The 17755-nt window shown below is 50.0% G+C and overlaps 2 protein-coding genes across 2 annotated transcripts in view; one reads left to right on the forward strand and one right to left on the reverse strand.

Annotated features, from left to right (window-relative positions):
• The window catches only part of Casp9 (caspase 9), a 20560-nt gene extending 15276 nt beyond the window's left edge, over positions 1-5284 (forward strand). Inside the window, exon 9 of the mRNA XM_055610857.1 lies at positions 479-5284. Coding sequence (XP_055466832.1) covers positions 479-568 — 90 coding nt within the window. The 3' untranslated portion in view covers positions 569-5284. The remainder of the gene's footprint in view (positions 1-478) is intronic.
• Positions 1689-11981, reverse strand: LOC129679595 (chymotrypsin-like elastase family member 2A). The gene is made up of 8 exons (XM_055610859.1): positions 11893-11981; positions 11476-11564; positions 9577-9674; positions 9066-9194; positions 8615-8751; positions 6264-6409; positions 5209-5361; positions 1689-1780 (listed from the first exon to the last, which is right to left on the reverse strand). The coding sequence occupies exons 1-8, from the start codon at positions 11930-11932 to the stop codon at positions 1763-1765; spliced, it is 810 nt and encodes a 269-aa protein (XP_055466834.1). The 5' UTR covers positions 11933-11981; the 3' UTR covers positions 1689-1762.
• Between the last annotated feature and the right edge of the window lie 5774 nt (positions 11982-17755).

The raw sequence follows: 17755 nt of genomic DNA on the forward strand, positions 1-17755 counted from the left end.
AGCCTGGGCCAAGCGGCACCCTACAGGGCAGGGGACAGCCTGGGCCACGCAGCACCCACGGTCCCTGGGTCATCTTCCCCCATCTTCCCCCAACCTTTTGGTCTGATTGGGATTTTGAGAATTTCTGTATTAGAAAACTTGACCAGGTGGTGGTGGCTCACTCCTTTCATCCCAGCACTTGGGAGGCAGAGGCAGGAGGCCAGCCTAGTCTACAGAGTGAGTTCCAGGACAGCCAGGGCTGCACAGAGAAACCCTATCTCGAAAAACCAAAACAACCACCTCTACCACCCTCAAAACGAGAAACCACCCTTGAACTTTCCATTCTTTTACAATTGCTGAGGTGCTTGTCCTGTGACCCACCTCGGGAGGCTGTAGGTGGGCTCGCCTTCAGACGGCCCCACTCCGTAGGCCCCTTCTCAACCCTCACCTCAGTCAAGGACACTGAACTCACAGATTTCTCTGTGGTTCTGTTTTGCAGGTATCCAATGCTGTTTCTGAGAAAGGAATTTATAAGCAGATTCCTGGCTGTTTTAACTTCCTCCGGAAAAAACTCTTTTTTAAAACTTAATGAGGCTGGGGCCTGCTCACTGCCTCATTATTGTCCCGAAACCTTTGTGGCCTGGAGGTGTCCTGCAAAGCAAGGAGTTTGTAACTGAGTCAGGCTGTTCTCCCCATCGGGCTCCCAGCGGCTGCTGGGTCAGAGAGCAATGCGGGGTGGGAGGACAGGGACAGAGTGCTGGGATGCCACCTGGCCTCTTCATCTGTGGCTGTGGCCTGTGACCTATGACTCCCAGGTCCTCTCTGGAACAGGGCTTCTCCACAGCTGCACTGCTCACATGTGGGCTGGTGTAATCCTGTCGTGGGACTGTCCTGTGTGTTCTGAGCCATCTCTGGTCTCTGCCGGCCAGGAGCACCCCTCCTGAGTTCAGCCAGCCAGAAATATCTTCAGACACTGTCACACATGCCCTGGGGACATAACAGCCTTCACTGGAGAACTTGTCCACAGCGGTTCGTGGCGGCATCTCTCCTTCCCAGACCCACAGTTCAGCTGGCCCTGTGTGTCTCACTGCAGCTTCCAGAAGGCTTCCTTTAGCACATTGCTTATTCTTAAAAAATAAATCTTAGGCAAAAGGAGTGTTGTCCCTACCCCAACTCTGTTCCCCACAAAGGAGACTTGCTTTTTTCTCATCATTTCTCCGTGTCTTCTAAGATCCCTGCCTGAGCCCAGGAGGTGACTGAGGTGGGAGCCAGGAGTCCCCACAGATCAAGGTTACCCTGCTGGAGACACCCGGACAGAGCTCTGCTGTTCCGAGTCTCCCTGTGTCTTTCTTGCCAGGGGACCCTGGTCCCCAGATGGCAGTGACCTTGCAATAGGAAGCGCTGGATAGCAGGAGGTGCTGTCTCCGGGTCTTTTAAACTGTCCTGACTTTCGCTTATTTTTCTGATTTCATCCGTCTTTGCTCTGTGAACATCCACTTGAACTTAGATGGTAGGAGTGCCAAGCCTTGTTTGTCTATATTTGAGCTGGATTCTAACTCTAGCCCAGGCTGGCCTCAAAATCTCCATCCTTGCTGCCTCCTGAGCACTGGAATTACAGCATGTACCACCACCCCAGGCTCCTCCACAGGCCTCATTTTCAGGGCCCTAAGGTTAGGGTGTCTGGTTAATAAGACAGATTCATACCAGGATATGATTCATAGAGTCATTTTATTTCTGTTTTCCTTTGGTGACTCCAAGATGACAGTCCCAGAGACATCTTTGGTTAGTTTCTTGCCATCACCTGCAGGACACACAGGAGACAGTGACTCTCAGGGAGAAAGGGGTGTGGGCACAGCTTTCGCTTCCTGTAAACAGGGGTCTTAGCCCAGAGTCCTGCTTGGGCTTCAAGCCAAAAGGCCATGAATTGCTGATAATTACATGCAAAATGTACAGGTGAGTGTGGCATTTGATGTAATTTCTTTGTTTTTGTTTTTGAGAAAGGGTCTCACTCTGTAACTCTATCTGTCCTGGGACTCATTATGTAGACCAGACTGGCCTTGAACACACAGAAATCTGCCTGCCTTTGCCTTCTGAGTGCTAGGATTAAAAGTCACTATGCTGGGCTAATTTGTTTCTTAAAATGAGTATTTGAGGGACTAACATTGTATATTGGTGGGGACTGATAACTGTCACCTGTCACTTTTTTTTTCTTCATAGAAGTCTGTTTTTTTGGGTTTTTTTTTTTTTTTTTTTTTTTTTTTTTTTAAAGAGTTATATATTATTTATACAGTACTCTGCCTGCATGTGTGTCTGCAGGCCAGAAGAGGTCACCCAATCTCATTACAGATGATTGTGAGCCACCATGTGGTTGCTGGTAATTGAACTCAAGACTTTTGGAAGAGCAGCTAGTGCTCTCAACCTCTGAGCCATCTCTCCAGCCCCTGTCCCTTATTTTTCAAGGCCAGTTAGCAGGATCAGGTCCTTTTTGGGGTATGTCTGGTTTGGTTTTGGTTGCTGGGATGGGTCTCACTTATTCTCTACCTGCTCTTACACAATTGCTCTTGTTTTGTTTTGTTTTGTTTTTACACAGGGGTGGGGGTTTCTCATAGTCCAGGATGGCCTCATTGCTGCTCTGTAGCCAAGGATGACCTTGAATTCCTGAGCCTCCCACCTGCACCTGTGCTGGGATTCCCTGTGAGTTACACACGCAGGCTCTATCAGCCAGCTGTGCTGCTGGTGTCTGTAGCACAAGCACAGATCGGAATACAGGAACCACGCCCCAGGTTGCTCACTAAAGCAGTGTAGGCCTTAAACACAACCTGATTAACCCCTCATGTTTGTGTCTCAGGCCCCTCACAGCAGCTCAGGACTTCGGGACATCTGAGTGCGTTAAACAAGTAAAATGTGACTGGCTCCTGGTCAGAAGGCAATATACATACTTAGTTGGAGGCTTTTCTTTGTTTTGAGACAGGAACTCACTATGTAGCCCAGATTGGCCTTTAATTTTAATTCTTTTTCCTCCGCCTAAGTGTTTTTATTATAGGTGTGGTACCATCATGCTTGGCTACATTTGGATGGTTTTGTTTGTTTGAGACAGGGTCTTATGTAGCCCAGGCTGGCCTCAAAACAATCCTCCTGCCCCTGGTTTCCACATACTGGGCATTGCATGCCTACACCACCATGTCTGGCAATGTAGGATTATTTTTTGTTGTTTTGTATTTTTGTCTTACATGCACACAAGGCCCAGAAGAGCACATAGCATGTAATTAACAGGGATTACCTCTGTAGAATGGAAACAAAGGTTAGAGCGAGGGGCTCTTCATTGCTTGCTCCATAGATTCCTATATTCCTTTTATAAGCAATATATTTAATAAATGTATTCCCTTCCGAACAAAACAATAAAGCTGTGATTGCTGAAGGCTCCCATGTTGACGCTGCCTATTTTAATGGACATTTGCTGAAAGGATGAAATCCCCTTGGGTTTGCCTTTTGTTGGCAGCTTGGTAGCCTCGGCTCATCTCCTACAGCTGTCTAGGCAGGTGCTCCCAGGCACCCTCAGGGTTGCAGCTGTTTGTCTCACATACGCACACGCACAGTGTGGCCTTGGCTGGGACCATGTGAGCCCCTATAGCTCCTCTGCAGCTGCTAGGGCAGTCTTCTCCAGAAACAGCTGGCTCCTTGGCTCGCCACCTCTGCCGGTCTCCCAGCGTTCTGCTTACTGGCCACTCTCCCAAAAATGGAAGGGCTCTGCCCAGGTACCCTGCAAAGTTTGCTTTCCCCTTCTGGTCTTCCTGACTCCCGCCCCCAGCCATCTGCCCTGCTGTGTCTGCCTGTGGCTGGGAATAGCAGGTGCTGGGACAACAAGTCATGCTTTGGGTCCCAAAGGTGCTGCCAGGCTCAGCTGCATGGTGACTAATGCAGCAGCTGGGACCACAAAAGATGATCCTAGGATTTGGCCGAGACAAAGCCCACAAGCATCTTTCCATCCAGTCATTAAGGCTCCTTTGAAATGCTCTAAGCTGGCTTTAGATTTCCCTCTGTCAAAATTTAGTCATGGCTCCCCTCCCCAGTTCACAATCAAAACAAACCAAAATGAAAAAAAGCCTGTCCTCTCCTACCATGTGAGCCCCAGAGATTGAACTCAGGTGGTCAGTCAGGCTTGGCACCACGTGCTTTTACCCCACTGATCCATTTCTGAGCCCTAACAAACTTGCCTAGAAGCTCTGGGGCTGAGTCTGCTTGTGGGCCAAACAACCAGCAAATGACTGACAAGCTGGCAAGGGTGAGTGGGCAAACTTGCAAGCAGGCTCAGGCTGGCTTTGGCAGCCCTCTCCCTCAGGCACATGCTCACAGCTGCCAGTTCGTATTTGGTTTTCTAACAATCTAATTCAATTTAAGGTTCCCTGCAAATTGAACCAGAGACAATGAGACAATGCCAGCTTCCCTTCTTTGTGGGCTCTGTTACAAGTGGCACCATCCTTGCTATTCCTGGCTGTACCCACTGAGGAGTCTGGCTCAGCTCAAGTCCATTTTACAGAAAAGCAAATGGAGGAGGGGCCTACACAGGGGTGGATTAAAATACACACTGTGGGCAGAGTCCTCTCCCCTCTTTGTACCCCTCTCCAGACTCCATGTCACCTCCATCCTCACCCAGCGTCCTGGGTTGTGCCAGTTTCCTGCTGTTCTGGCTGCTTCCCTGACTACTGCCGGTATCCTTAGCTGCTCTGCTGGCCAGCGTGTCTCCGGGTTCCTCCTGTCTGTGCCTCTCCAGCACTAGGATTTACAAGCACTGGCCACCATACTTGGCTCTTTACGGGGGTCCTGGGGATTGAACTCAGGTTCTTCTAGCTGCAAGGCATAACTTTACTGCCTAACATTCCCCCTATTACTCAATAACCTGTGGTTATTAGAGTAAAAAGGAAATCAAGCTTCCAGGAGAGGCTTCTCTGGAATCACACAGGCACAGGAAAATAAACCTAGCCCCGTTTGCCTGGGACAGTTGGTCATCTTACCAGGGCACACTCTTCAGTGGGACTAAGTGCTAAAAACTAAGGTTGGAGGGTTCTCCACCTGGGTGTAGGCTTTGCAAATAAATATGATCACTGACAGCACTGGAGGGTGCGGACTGGGTCTATAGACCCTCGAAAAGAAATGAGATACACTTGCTGACCCTGGGGAAGCCCGCAGGCCCCATCGTCAGACTGTGGCCTCAGGAGTAGCTGTTCTTACCGTGTTGATCCAGCTGATGTAGTTGGAGACCCTGGTGAAGACAGATGGCTTTCGGGGGTAGTTGCAGCCCAGAGAAGAGCCGAAGCTCACGATGCCATGCACCTGCCACTGGCCATTAGATGCCTGGCAATTCAGTGGTCCGCCAGAGTCCCCCTGAGGAAGCCAGAGTTGGGCATGAAGGGAGGAAAAGGGTGCCCCGTTGGTCCTGGTTCTTAACATATTCATGTTTTTTTCTGTGAGGTCATTGTCCTCTCAAGCCAGCCTTATGACCGTAGGGCCTCACAATATGGCTCTCCTGCATTAGCCTCAGAAATGCTGGCATTACACGTGTGGGATATCATGCTGGCTTTGCTCACTTTTCTTTTTTTGCCCAGACAGGGTCTTCCCAGGCTGAGCTGAAACATGCAACAGTCCCCCTGCCTCACCCTCCCTAGTGCTGGCATAAGTGTCCCAAGTTGCAGCTATGTGCTCTCTAAGCCTCTTCTTTTGTCACTATCATGGAAGCCCACGACGCCAGCATGAGTTTCTCGGGTTCACTGGAAAAGGCTGAGTCTTGCCCCACGAGGCCATGGAGTTGGGGTGGGCTGAGTCTATGTATCAAGTCACTGTCTGCACCGGAAGATGTGGGCACTCCCCTTGCCTCTCCGTCCTCCTCTGCAGAATCTGCCTGGAGCAAGTCTTTTGGTTCCTGACACAGAGACCTTCTTTAAGAAGACTTCTGTGGCAGCTACCCAAGGGGCCACCTTGGGGCATTACAGTGAGGTGAGAGTGATGAGATCCCAGGAAAGACTAAAGACTCCCTACTAGTTAGGCAGAGGGGATGCTACAGGGTGATGGTGCCTATACCATCATTTCTGGGGGCGATGAGAACAAAAGTCAGGTTCGGGAAGCCTCCAGAACCATTTCCAAAGCTCCTGCCCAGGAAAGAGGGAGAAGACGGAACCTAGGACAGCCCGAGACACCCTCACCCCCACCTCGCCCTCTGCCACATCCCCATCCCGTCTCTGCCACGGCCCCGCCATGTTTGGTTGTAGCCTGGGATTGTGGATACTCACGTTGCAGCTGGAGATCACGCCGTCGCCACCAGCGCACACCATGCTGGTCTTCACGGAGCTCCCCCACCAGCTAGCGCTGGAGCAGGTGGCATAGTCCACAACCAGCAGGCGGCCCTGCTGCAGGATGTCAGGGCTGGCCCCGTTGGCTGAGTGAGATCAGAGAGAGGGTGTGAGCGGCCAAAGCGACTCCCAAGTTAAAAGGAAGCAACGGGACTGTCGGTTAAATGCGTGCTGTGAAAGCAGGAGGAGCTGGGTTCAGATCCCCATTGTTCGTGGACAGAGCCGAGTGTAGTTAAGGCTGTGGCGGTGTGGACAGAGACAGGAGGATCCCTGGAGATTTTTAGCCATGCATACAAAATGGGGGAACGGGGTGGGGGAGAAGCCATCACTGCTGAGTCTTCTGTCTACCCCTTCCTTTTTGGACCATATCACTTCCTCCCATCTACAGAGCTACAGTGGAGGTGGCCATATTAGTTTGCATTTGGTTCTCATTTGAGGGGTTGGTGTTCTGGCTGTTGGTGATTGGTTCAGAATGAGCACCTGACTCAATCTAAAGCCAACGAGCTCCTTCCTCTGGGATTTTGGTGTGGGCAGTGGTTGCCATTTTCTTTTTGTGTGGAGAACAGTAAGGCAGAAAAGATGCTCTGAGGGAGAGCTTCTGGCTCCTTTCAGGCTTCAAACTCCTTGTTCTAGAATGTTCCCGACACCCAGCTATGTTTGGGTTAGAATTCCCCTTTTTGCTGGGCTGGCTGGTTCCACAGGTTTCTCTTACTTTGCTATGACAGGGAGCCGTCTAGCTGGGAAATACTATTCTGTGGTGAAGGTAGCTTTCCTCAAGGCCCCAGTGACATCGTCAACATCATTGTCACAGTTGGCCAGCATAAAGTTAATTTTCATTCTGTGTGTGTGTGTCCACACGGAGGCCAGAGTTCAACCTCTAATGCTCTGACTCTTTAGTATAGTTCCTCATGTTGTGAGACCCCCACCATAAAGGTATTCCGTTGTCCGTTGCTTCTTCATAACTATAATTTGCTTCTGTTATGAATAACAACGTAAGCATCTGATAACAGAATATCTGACACACAATCCAGGCGGGGGTCGAGACCCACAGGTTGAGAACCACTGCTCTAGAGCCTCCACCTTGACTTCTGAGTCCGGGTCTATCATTAGGTTAGCGCTCACCCAGTTGGGTGAGGCTGGATGGCTATTGGCCCCCAGAGATCTCCCTGTTTCTACGTCCCAGAGCTGGGGCTGTAAGTACACACAACCGCATCTGGCCTTTCACAAGGCTTCTGGGGATGTGTGTCCCCACGCTCGCAAGGGCAAGCACTTTTCCAAATGAGCGCTTCCCTGCATCACTCAACGTCAGTCTTCAACTGCAGATGATCAGGCTCTCCAAACAGGCCGGTACTCACAGGAATATTTACTCCTGTTGGACAGATGGGACATGGACGCCAGGGGATTTAAGAATCTTGCCCGAGACTGCTCTCATTAGCGCATTGACACTTCCAAAGTATTTCTTACACATCTTTGATTTTCATGGAAGACTTCCCACTTTACAAATGAGGTAACAGGCTCTAAGTGGTTTTCCAAAGGCCCCATCATGTGCCGTGTGTGTGAATAGAAGCCTGAGCTACCTCCCTGCCTCTCCTTCCCACTTTCCTTGCTTGGTACACGGGCCTCATTCCTCTCTTCACAGAAGAGCCGCAACAGCTCTTGGTCTGGGATAGCATCTTTTCTAGTCCCAATGCCTATTGGCTTAGCTTGAGTCAGGTGCTCATCCCTGAACCAATCACCAGTGAGCAGAACACTAACCAATCACATGTGACTACACAGCATGGCCAAACCTGGCCCAGCTTTAGACAGTGAGAAGACTATCTGAGGAGGGCCTTGGGGATGTCGTGGAGCTCTAGAAGCCTGAGGAGCTCATGTTGTTCTGAGCGCTGGCCTTGGGCCATACAAACGACACGGTGTGGTCTGGACATCCTCCAGACCACATCCACTGTGGAGACAGGGACAACCTCCACAGTGGCTACTGTGCCCTATAGTTACTAGCTGTAAGTGCTTCCACGGACTGACTGTCTTCTCTCGCCTTCTCTGCATCTTGTCAACTATATATAGCTGCTACCCCACCTCCTCCCTTTGCTGTCCTCTGGCCCAATTTACAGGTGAGGAAGCCCCTGGAGGGGCCCCGCAATGCCCCTGAATCACACGACTATTAGAGCCGAGATCCGAACCCAGGCATACGTACCAGTCTCCTCCAGCCCCTCTAAGGCAGCCAAACACCCTGGGGACAGAAGTGTCATCACCTCCCTTCCCTGTCAGGCTTTCCCTTACTTGCTTTCACTTACTCTTCAGCCGGCCCCAGCCTGTGACATAGCAGGGGTAGTTGTTGGGGAGAATGGTGCCAGCAGCCGGGAGTTTAGCTGTCTGGATCTTGTTGGTCAGGGACACTCGGCTGGCCAGTTTGAGCATGGCAATGTCGTTTCTGGGCAGGGGAAAAAAAAGGTAGAGGACACCAAGGATGTTGACTACTCCTGCCTGCTCTTTTCCAACCTTTGTCATTTTTTCCATGTATAATCCCAGGCTGCGTGGCAGGCTCTTCCACAGTCTTTGCGGCTCCCTCTATCTGATATCCCCACCATTCCCATTTTGGCTCCAGCAGCTATGAGGGCGCCTCCATCTCGAGGAAGGCAGAGCCCCTTCCCTTCCCTACAGAAAGGGCAGAGAAGGGGTGGGTTAACCCCTCTCTGTGCGGTCGCCAACCCCAGCCCTGAGAGCACCAGGAAGGGCAGAGCATACCCATTGGAGATATACTTGGGGTTCCACTTCTCATGGACCACAAGCTTGGAGACCTGAACAGCCACTGAGCCGGATTCTGCGGTGGAGAGGCTGTGTCGGCCGAGCAGCACACGGTAAGTCCTAGAATTGCTGTGAGGGCAGAGTGACAGATCAGTGACCAATCTCTGCGAGCAAGGACACCCCAGAACAGAGTGCTGTCAAGTAAACAATTCCCTGTACAAAACCATCACTGTTCCCACCCCCCCCCCCCCCCCCACCCCCAAGAAGGCAGGTGCTGGGCTTCTCCCTCCTCTACATTCTCCTGGTACAAGGCATTCAGTGCGTGCTATGTACGGACGGGGGAACTCAATAGCACTGAACCATACACAGACTTGCGCCTGCGCCTCAGGCAGTCACGTGACGATGCTCGCCAGGCTCCTTTACAGCGCGTGGATCAGGCAGCTTGGGGATGCCTGCTCTAGGGCTGAGAGTCACTCAGTGACAGGGTGAGCAGGGAAAGGTGCTCAGTTACCTGATGCAATGGGCAGCTGTCAGAACCCAGTTGTTGGCCACCAGAGAGCCTCCGCATGTGTGGTACCATTTTCCGGAGGAAAGGTACTGCAGGGAGACCTGGGGAGGGGGAGCACAGGGGCATGGGTGGGAGGCGCTGTTTTCCCAGTTCTCCAGTGGCTTGACAGCAGGGCAGGGGCAGGCAAGGTGGCCGGGGCCGGAACTCAGGTCCCATCCTTAAAGGCCTATCCTCAGACCCCAGCCATGGAGATGAAGGCATTTTCCTCTCTGCCACACAGGGGTGTTCTGGTACCTAGTCAAGGACGACCTAGAGCCTCTGACCCTCCTGAGTGCTGGGGCTACAGATGGGAGCTACCAAACCCAGTTAAGATAAAAGCATTTTAATGCTTTATAGAAAAAAAAAATCAGCACAAAGACTGGCTGTGGTTGTTCACGCCTTTCGTCACAGTGCTTGGAAGGAGAGGCAGGGAGATTAAGGACAAGTTTAGCTATGCAGCACGTTCCAGGACAGCCTGTCTTATATGAAACCTTGTTTCAAAGCAACAGCAAAAACCAAACACACATCCATGATAAGCAAAATATTAAAAATTTCACAAAGTTGGGTGTGATGGTGTATGCCTGTGAGTAATCTTAGTACTCAGAACTCTGGCTGAGACAGGAGAATGGAGAATTCCTGGGCAGCCTGGGCTACCCAGTGAGCCTGTGCTGTAGCCCTTACCCACCCCTCATCCTGAGTTTTCATTTCTTTCATCTCTGACAGCAAGTAGCCCAGGCTGACCTCTAACCCCCAGTCTGCCACATCCACCTCCCAAGTGTTCCAGGTATGATCCACCACGCCTGGTCACCCACAACAGAAGTATAAAAGTTCCTTTTACAGCCGTATTTTCTCGGTGTGCAGCAGCCAAGAGAAATCCTTTTTTAATGTAAGTCAGATGAAAACCGTGCTCTGCCCAGGCCATCTAGAGGCTGCTGTCACATGACGTGATGCAGTGAGGTCCTACATCATCTCTTTGACCTTGGGGCCTTCATTTCCCTCTGTGCCAGCCACAGGGACCTCCACCAAGTTGTTTTTTGGGAAGGCTGACCCACCACTGTCTTAGGGTCTTTGCGTTTGCAGTCTGTTAACATAACCTTCTCCACTTCCTACCGGTCGATGCTTGACGCCACCTCCTCCATGAGTTTCTATGACAACGCCATCCAAAACAGTGCACACATGCACACCAGTGCTGCCCTGGCAAGTTTTGTGTCGACTTGACACAAGCTAGAGTCATTTGGGAAGAGGGAACCTCAACTGAGAAAATGCTGGCGTTCTCTGTGTGGCCCTGGCTGTCCTGGAACTTGATCTGTAGACCAGGCTAGCCTCCAACACAGAGATTTTTCTGCCTCTGCCTCCCAAGGGCTGGGATTAAAGGCACCACTGGTGAGAGATTTAAAAAAAAAAATCAATTGCAAAGGTCACAATGTCCTATGAAAGATCTAGTGATTTGTGCCTGTTGCCAAATTTCAGTTTTGATATGGCTATGATGATATCCGTGTAAGGAAAGAGCTGTTTTCATTGGTAACAGTGTAATTAAGAATTAATTTGCATAAATAGCCCTGACTTGTCCCTTCAAGCAAAGAACATTTGCATAGGAGAAGTGATGCCTCTCAGGGTAACCAACGTGCCGGCAAGCAGCTAAAGCATCTAACTTTAGATGAGCAGGCATTGCGGATGTGTCTCAGCCTAGTGCCCCTCCCCCCCTTTTGAAGTCTCCCGGAGAAGCTACCTGTCCCTAGGCTCCCATGTTGGCCAAGGTGTCAGGAGTGTATTGTTTTGGTGACTTTGCTCGTGCTCCCCTCTGCGCTCCCTCCTGTGCCCATCTTGGCCTGCACGATAGACCTACCAGTATGGTTGACTCACCTGCCAGGGCCATTTGTTGGGTGAGGCCGCTTGACCCCCAACTACCCTGCCCAAATCATCCTGGACCTCATAAGTGGGGAACCCGAGAGCTGTGAAAAGAGAGTATTATGTTGGTCCGGCCTGGTATCTGTGGACACACCCAAACCCCAACGGGAAACGAAACCCTTGCTTTGGAATGATCCGAGGGGCCTCCGAGTCCTGTCCGTCCCTCCACTTCCTAGCTTTGAATTTGTTATGCAATTGAGGCTGGCCTTGAATTTGTGATCCTCTTGCCTCAGCCTCCCCAAGGGCTGGGATTATAGGAGTGTGTCATCATGCCCTGCTCCAAGCTTCTGATAAATGAAGGCATGGAGAAGGACATCTGTTCGAGGAAAGGGCAAGAGTGTCAGTTTCCCAGCTTCACCAGGCAGAGGTTACCTCCAGCCACCAGGGTACAGAGCAGCAGTGTCCGGATCATGGTGTGTGTCTGTGGATGTCTGTAGGTCTGGTCCTGGCTGAGCTTTGCTTTTATGAGTGGGCTTATCAGCCAGTGAAACAGAAGGAGTGTGCAAAGTGCAGATTTTCCCAAGGCCTAGTGGAATAAAGGGCTGTAGTCCAAAAAAATTTTCCCCCATTTCTTTCCACCTGTCATGGTGGAAGTACATTGAGAAACATACCAAAGATAAGGACTGAAGCCTGGCCTCTTCTTGGGTATGTCAGCACACACCTGGAATTCCCAGCACCGGGGAGGTGGAGGCAGGGTGATGTTAAGGTCATCCATGGCTACCTAGAGTGCTTGAGGCCAGCCTGGGCCACACAAGACTGTTTCTCCAATCCCCACTCCCCACAACAACAACAATAGAAATGTAGATTCTATTTGCTTTCAAGAGACTATGCTGTACGTTAGGGGAGGGACAATAAAACTGCTCATTCCTGGAGTTGCATTTTCCGAAGGGAACACTAAAGCAGCTGGTGGAGCACACAGCATTCCAGGCCTGCGGCTCTCCACTGGGCTGGTGTAGCTGCCATGGACGCCTGATGATGTCTGATGGTGTTTTTAGTTGACGTAGCTGGGCTCACATCTACTGGCATCTGAGGATGGAGAACAGGATGCTGCTGGGCATCCTGTAGGGCACAGGACAACAAAGAACCGTCCCGCTCCCATCACCGAGCATGCTGGGACTGAGAATGCCCTAGGCCAGGCTGTGGCTAGCTATATGGCCTTGGGTGAGCCGTGTGGATCTCTAGGCCAAGGGCTGACTCTTGGAGGAATGTATACCCAGTTTGCTACTCAGTGTCCGGGGAGGTTTTCAAACCACAGAGAGCATCCCTGTTTAAGGGAAGGGCCTAACAGAACCAAGTGAAGGCATCGAGTGCTGAGCGCGGGAGAATGTGCCAGAGGAAGGCTTTGTTGGGCTAAACTGGAGGTGTGCTCACTGGGCAATTATTTAGATGTGTGCTTTATGTGCGCATGTATGTGCATGTATTTGCTCTGCTCGTTCATGCAGGGCGCAGAGGCCAGAGCAGGACTTGTGGTGTCCTCTGCTATTGCTCTCTCCTTAATACTTTTGCTGTTTTGTTTGAGACAGGAAGTCACTATGTAGCTCTTGATGGCTTGAAACTCACTGTTCTAGACCAGGCTGGTCTTGAACTCACAGAGATCCATCTGCCTCTGCTTCCTGAGTGCTGGGATTAAAGGTGTGCACCCTCATACCAACATCCTTTTTTTTTTTTTTTTTTTTGAAACAGAGACTCTCCCTGAACTTGAACTTCTCCATTTAGACTAGGCTGGCTGGTCAGCAAACTCTTAGCCTCTGCCTGCCTCCACCATCCAAAGCTGGGGTTACAGGCATTTGTTTCTGTGACTGGCTTTTCACATGAGCACCGTGCTGGGGATGTGAACTCAGGTCTTCTTGCTTGCATGGCACTCTGTTCCTACTCACTGAGCCATTCATCTTTCTAGCCTCTACTTTATTTTTACTGTTTTCTTGGGGCAAAGGTTTGAGACAGACTCTCATTCTAGCTAAGGCTGGGCTCTAACTCATAACAATCCTCCTGCCTCAGCCTCCTATGTGCTGAATAACAGGCATATGTATGCCACTGCACTCAGGTGTATTTTCTTATCTGCTCCCAAGACACTGATGGCTTGGATTTTCTCTGTGTTCTGAATGGGATTCAGCAGGACTGTTTTAGGAAGGGTGGGAACAGAGACAGGCAGGATACATTTAGGTGCCTTCGTGTTTCTTATTTAATCCAAAGCCTAGACAACCTGCCTCGTTATTTCAGATGAGTAGGCTGAGGTTCAGAGAAATAAAGTGACTTGCCTGAAGACACACAATGTCTGAGTGTCAGAATGAAGCTATAAACCCCGATTCCAAGGCTACACTTTTACAAATCCTGCTGGTGAGGGAGAAAGTAGAAACGATGGTGTTTCTCCCTCTGCTTAGGCTATCACTTTCCCTCCTGTAGCAGACTAGGAGCTAGTGGGACAGCCTTAAAAAAAAAGATTTATTTATTTTTAAATTATGGGTATTTGTGTATGAGTATGCTCATGTGAGTGTAGGTACCCACAGAGGCCAGAGGGGGGCATCAAATCTCTTGAAACTCCAGTCCTCTTCTCTTAGCCACCAAACCATCTCTCCAACCTCTTGGTTTCAACTCCTAAGACCTGGACTCAAGTCCTTGCCAGTGACTTCTGAGAGCCATAGTTTGGACAAGTTGACAGTGTTCTGCACTTTAGTCCCCAGCTGGTGTGGTAGCACAGACGTTTAATCCCAGCACATGGGAGGCAGAAGCAGGCAGTTCTCTGAGTTTGAGGTCAGCCTGGTCTACAGAGCAAGTTCCAGGACAGCCAGGGATACACAGAGAAATCCTGTCTTGAAAAACAAAAAGCAAACAAACAATCAAAAAACAAGGGAAGAAAGGAAGGAAGGAAGAAAGGCAACTTCCTAAGTCCACTATAAAGGTTAGGAGCCCCCAGTTATGGATACTGGTTTGTAAGCAATAATGTTTGCTGCCTGGGTCAGTTGGCATGAGTTGAGTGCAGTGACAGAATCTTTTGTAAGATTAAAGATCAGTTAAAGATTTCAGTAACGTATACCATTTCTTTCCCCATGTGATGCTTCCCAGTTGTTCAGTAAAGACAGAGTGAAGCCCATCGTGAGGGACAGACAGACACTGTCACCCAACAACAACAGACACATGCACAGAACACACGAAAGAGACAGTCCCACACACAGGGACAAACAGGGGACAAACAGACACAAGGACAGACAGATTCATAAGATGACCTCCAGGCAGGCTCAGATTCTGACTTAGACATTAGACAGAAGACAGAAGCCTCCAGGAGCATGAAATAAAGAATTCAAACCTGGACTCACCTTGGTTAAATGGCTCCAAGGGAAAGTGCTTTTATTTCTTTCCTAGATATATTGTTATTGGTGACTCAGAGCTAACCACTAACTTGTGTCATCCATGAAAACAGCAACAAGGGGCTGGAGGTGTAGCTCAGCCAGTGGAGGGATTACCCAGCGAAGCCCTGGGTTAGAATCTCAGCACTGCAGAAAAGTAGGTCCTGGTGGCACAGGCCTGTGATCCCAGGGCTCTCGGGGATGGAGGCAGGAGGATACGCTGTTCATCTTCGGCTATGCAACAACTTCAGCCTGGGCTACATGAAACCATGACAAAAAGAAAGGGAAGGAAAGAGAGAGAAAGGGCGAGGGAAGGAGGGAGGAATCTAGGCATGGTTCTGGGAAGTGTTGTGTGGGTGGGAAGTTCAGAGCAAAAGAGTCTTACAAAGCTGAGGGGTGCTGGGGTGCAGAATCCTATTGGACTGGGAATCAGGGAACCTGTGTTCTGGTGCTAGCTCTACCCCTAACACCCTGGGGTAGGTAGGACCTTTGCTTATGGTCACAAAGGTCACAAAGATCACGAAAGCAGCCATTTTGGAAGTGTCAAATTTTCCCTTAAAGATCAAGGTGCAGGTGGCCTTCTCTTCTGGGTGTTGGCTTTGATATCAAAATAATTTTCTCTAGATGAAATCATTGAACCAACAGCAGTTTGGCACATGCCATGAGCTTGCCGTGTGACCTTGGGCAAAGCAGGCAAGCTCTCTCCCTGAGGGTTATCTATCTACAAAATGGAAGCAAACATATGCTCAGTTTCTGTCTCGGTCTCTCTGTCTCTCAAGCTGAACCTGGGGACTTGAACAGGCTAGGCAGGCACCCATTCCTGAGCTCCAGACTCCCATCCTGTACTGAGGATATCGCCGAGCCGTCTCTCCAGCCTGACACCACCATTCCAGCATGCCAGGCGAGCACTCTGCCAACTGACCCACATGCTCTCCTCACCACCTCCATTTTACTCCGAGTGATGTGTGGTGTCTTATTGTAGGAGCCTTCAAAGTGTCCTTGTCCCACCACCCCCGTCTCTATGCATTGCTACTTGTCCCCTGGAGAACAAGCCGCCCCTCTGCCATTTCCTTTCCATTTTGTGCTCATAGTCTCAGATCATTTCAGCTGATTTGGCTTGCCTCTGGTCCCCTGACCTCACTAGAACTCAGGGCCTGGTGGGGAAGGGATGTAGGGGCCCAGTGCAGGGCTGGTGGGGCTGGCAGTATGTGCTCCGTTCTTGCCTTGGCAGGGTAGCTTCACCCGACCACTTCCCCAGGACTGAGGCTGGACCGCACACGGATCCAGTCCTGGCTTCTGTGCTGAGAGGGAACAGCAAGGAGCTCCGGAACCCCCCAGTCCCCGCCCCATCTCCGCCTGCACTGTTGGCTAGCTTGGCTAGCTAGCGTGTTCTGTACCAGACTTGTGCCCTTGAGCTCCTGCCGGCGGAGCAGGGCCGCAGGTGTGACCTTCTCACGACTCTTCCTGGACAACTCCTCTGAGGAGCCAGGTGGCTGGCTCCCTGGCACAGGCCTGGGCTCAGCATGGGCATTTCTGTGTGGGCATGCTGCTCGGGGGTCCCAGCCTGGCCCTGTGGCTGGGACCAGGAACACTGGAGCAGACTGGAAGCTTAGAACTCTCATCCGGACCTCTGGGCTCCGGATTCAGCGTTTGCAGCGAGCACATCATCTCGGGTGAGATACTGGCTTGGCACCAGGACACGGATCATCTCATCGTTCATTTTACACAGTCTCAAAGCCAGTGTTGTTGATCCTGACTCTGGCAGACACTCTGGGTTCTCAGAAAGGGAACTACGAAAGCAGTGTGTGTTTGTGTGTGTGTATATGTGTGTCTCTATGTGTATGTGTTTGTGTATATGTGTATAGATGTCTATATATTATGTTTCTGTCTATGTGTGTTTTAGTGTGTCTTTGTGTATGTACATGTGTATGTGTGTCAGTATATATGTGTGTGTATATGAGTATGCATATATATAGGACTGTTTCTGTGTCTGAGTGTGCCCTGAGACGTGTGTATGTTTAAGCATGTATGTATGTATACGTGTGTGCATATGCATATAGATGTGTATGTGTCTCTGTATGCATGTCTCTGGGTACGTATGTGTGTGTGTGTGTCTGTGTATGTGTGAGTGGGCATATGAGTGTTTGTGTTTATATACATGACTGCATATATACATGTATGTGTACATGCATGTCTGTATCTGTGTATGTACAAATGTGTTTGTGTATATATATGTGCATATGTGTGTAGCATGTACACACGTGTATGTGTCTATGTATGTATACATATTGGTGTGTATATGAACGTGTGAGTGTACATGAGTATGTATACATGTATGTTTGAATGTATATATGTATACTTTTTTGTATATTTGTCTGTGTACATGTGTATGCTTGCTTATGTGTCTATATGATCTGTGTGTTAAGTGTATGTGTCTATTTGTCTCTGTGTGTGCATGTTTGTGTTTAATTGAGTGTTTGGCCTGTGTTTGTGTGTGTGTGTGTTTGTGTGTGTGTGTGTGTGTGTGTGTGTGTGAGGCAGGCTGGCCTCAAAGTCACTATGAAGGTCAGATAAGATGGCTTAGAGTGTAAAGCGCTTGCTGTGTAAAGATGGAAGGAGAGAATCAGCTCCTGAAGGTTGTCTCTGACTTCCTCGGTTGGCATGTATGTACCCTCTCATATCATACACACACAATAACTATTTTTTAAAAATCACTATGTAACCAAGGACCCAGTGGTTACATAGGGAACACATCTGTAATCCCAGCTGCTGGCAGGTGTTCATTCTTTTTCTTTTTTGTTAGTTGTTTGTTTGTTTGGTTGGTTGGTTGGGTTTTTGAGACAAGGTTTCTCTGTGTGGCCTTGGCTGTCCTTGGTCTCCTTTTGTAGACC

The sequence above is a fragment of the Psammomys obesus genome, unplaced genomic scaffold (genome assembly GCF_907164565.1).
Source record: "Psammomys obesus unplaced genomic scaffold, mPsaObe1.curated_primary_1811, whole genome shotgun sequence".
Classification (NCBI taxonomy): Eukaryota; Metazoa; Chordata; class Mammalia; order Rodentia; family Muridae; genus Psammomys; species Psammomys obesus.

Coding starts and splice junctions, on each gene's coding strand:
- LOC129679595 (XM_055610859.1), bottom strand. CDS start 11,932: ATGATCCGGACACTGCTGCTCTGTACCCTGGTGGCTGGAG. Junction 11,565..11,892: donor CTGTACCCTGGTGGCTGGAG/GTAACCTCTGCC, acceptor CTCTTTTCACAG/CTCTCGGGTTCCCCACTTAT. Junction 8,752..9,065: donor CCCAAGTATATCTCCAATGG/GTATGCTCTGCC, acceptor TCCCCTGCCCAG/AAACGACATTGCCATGCTCA.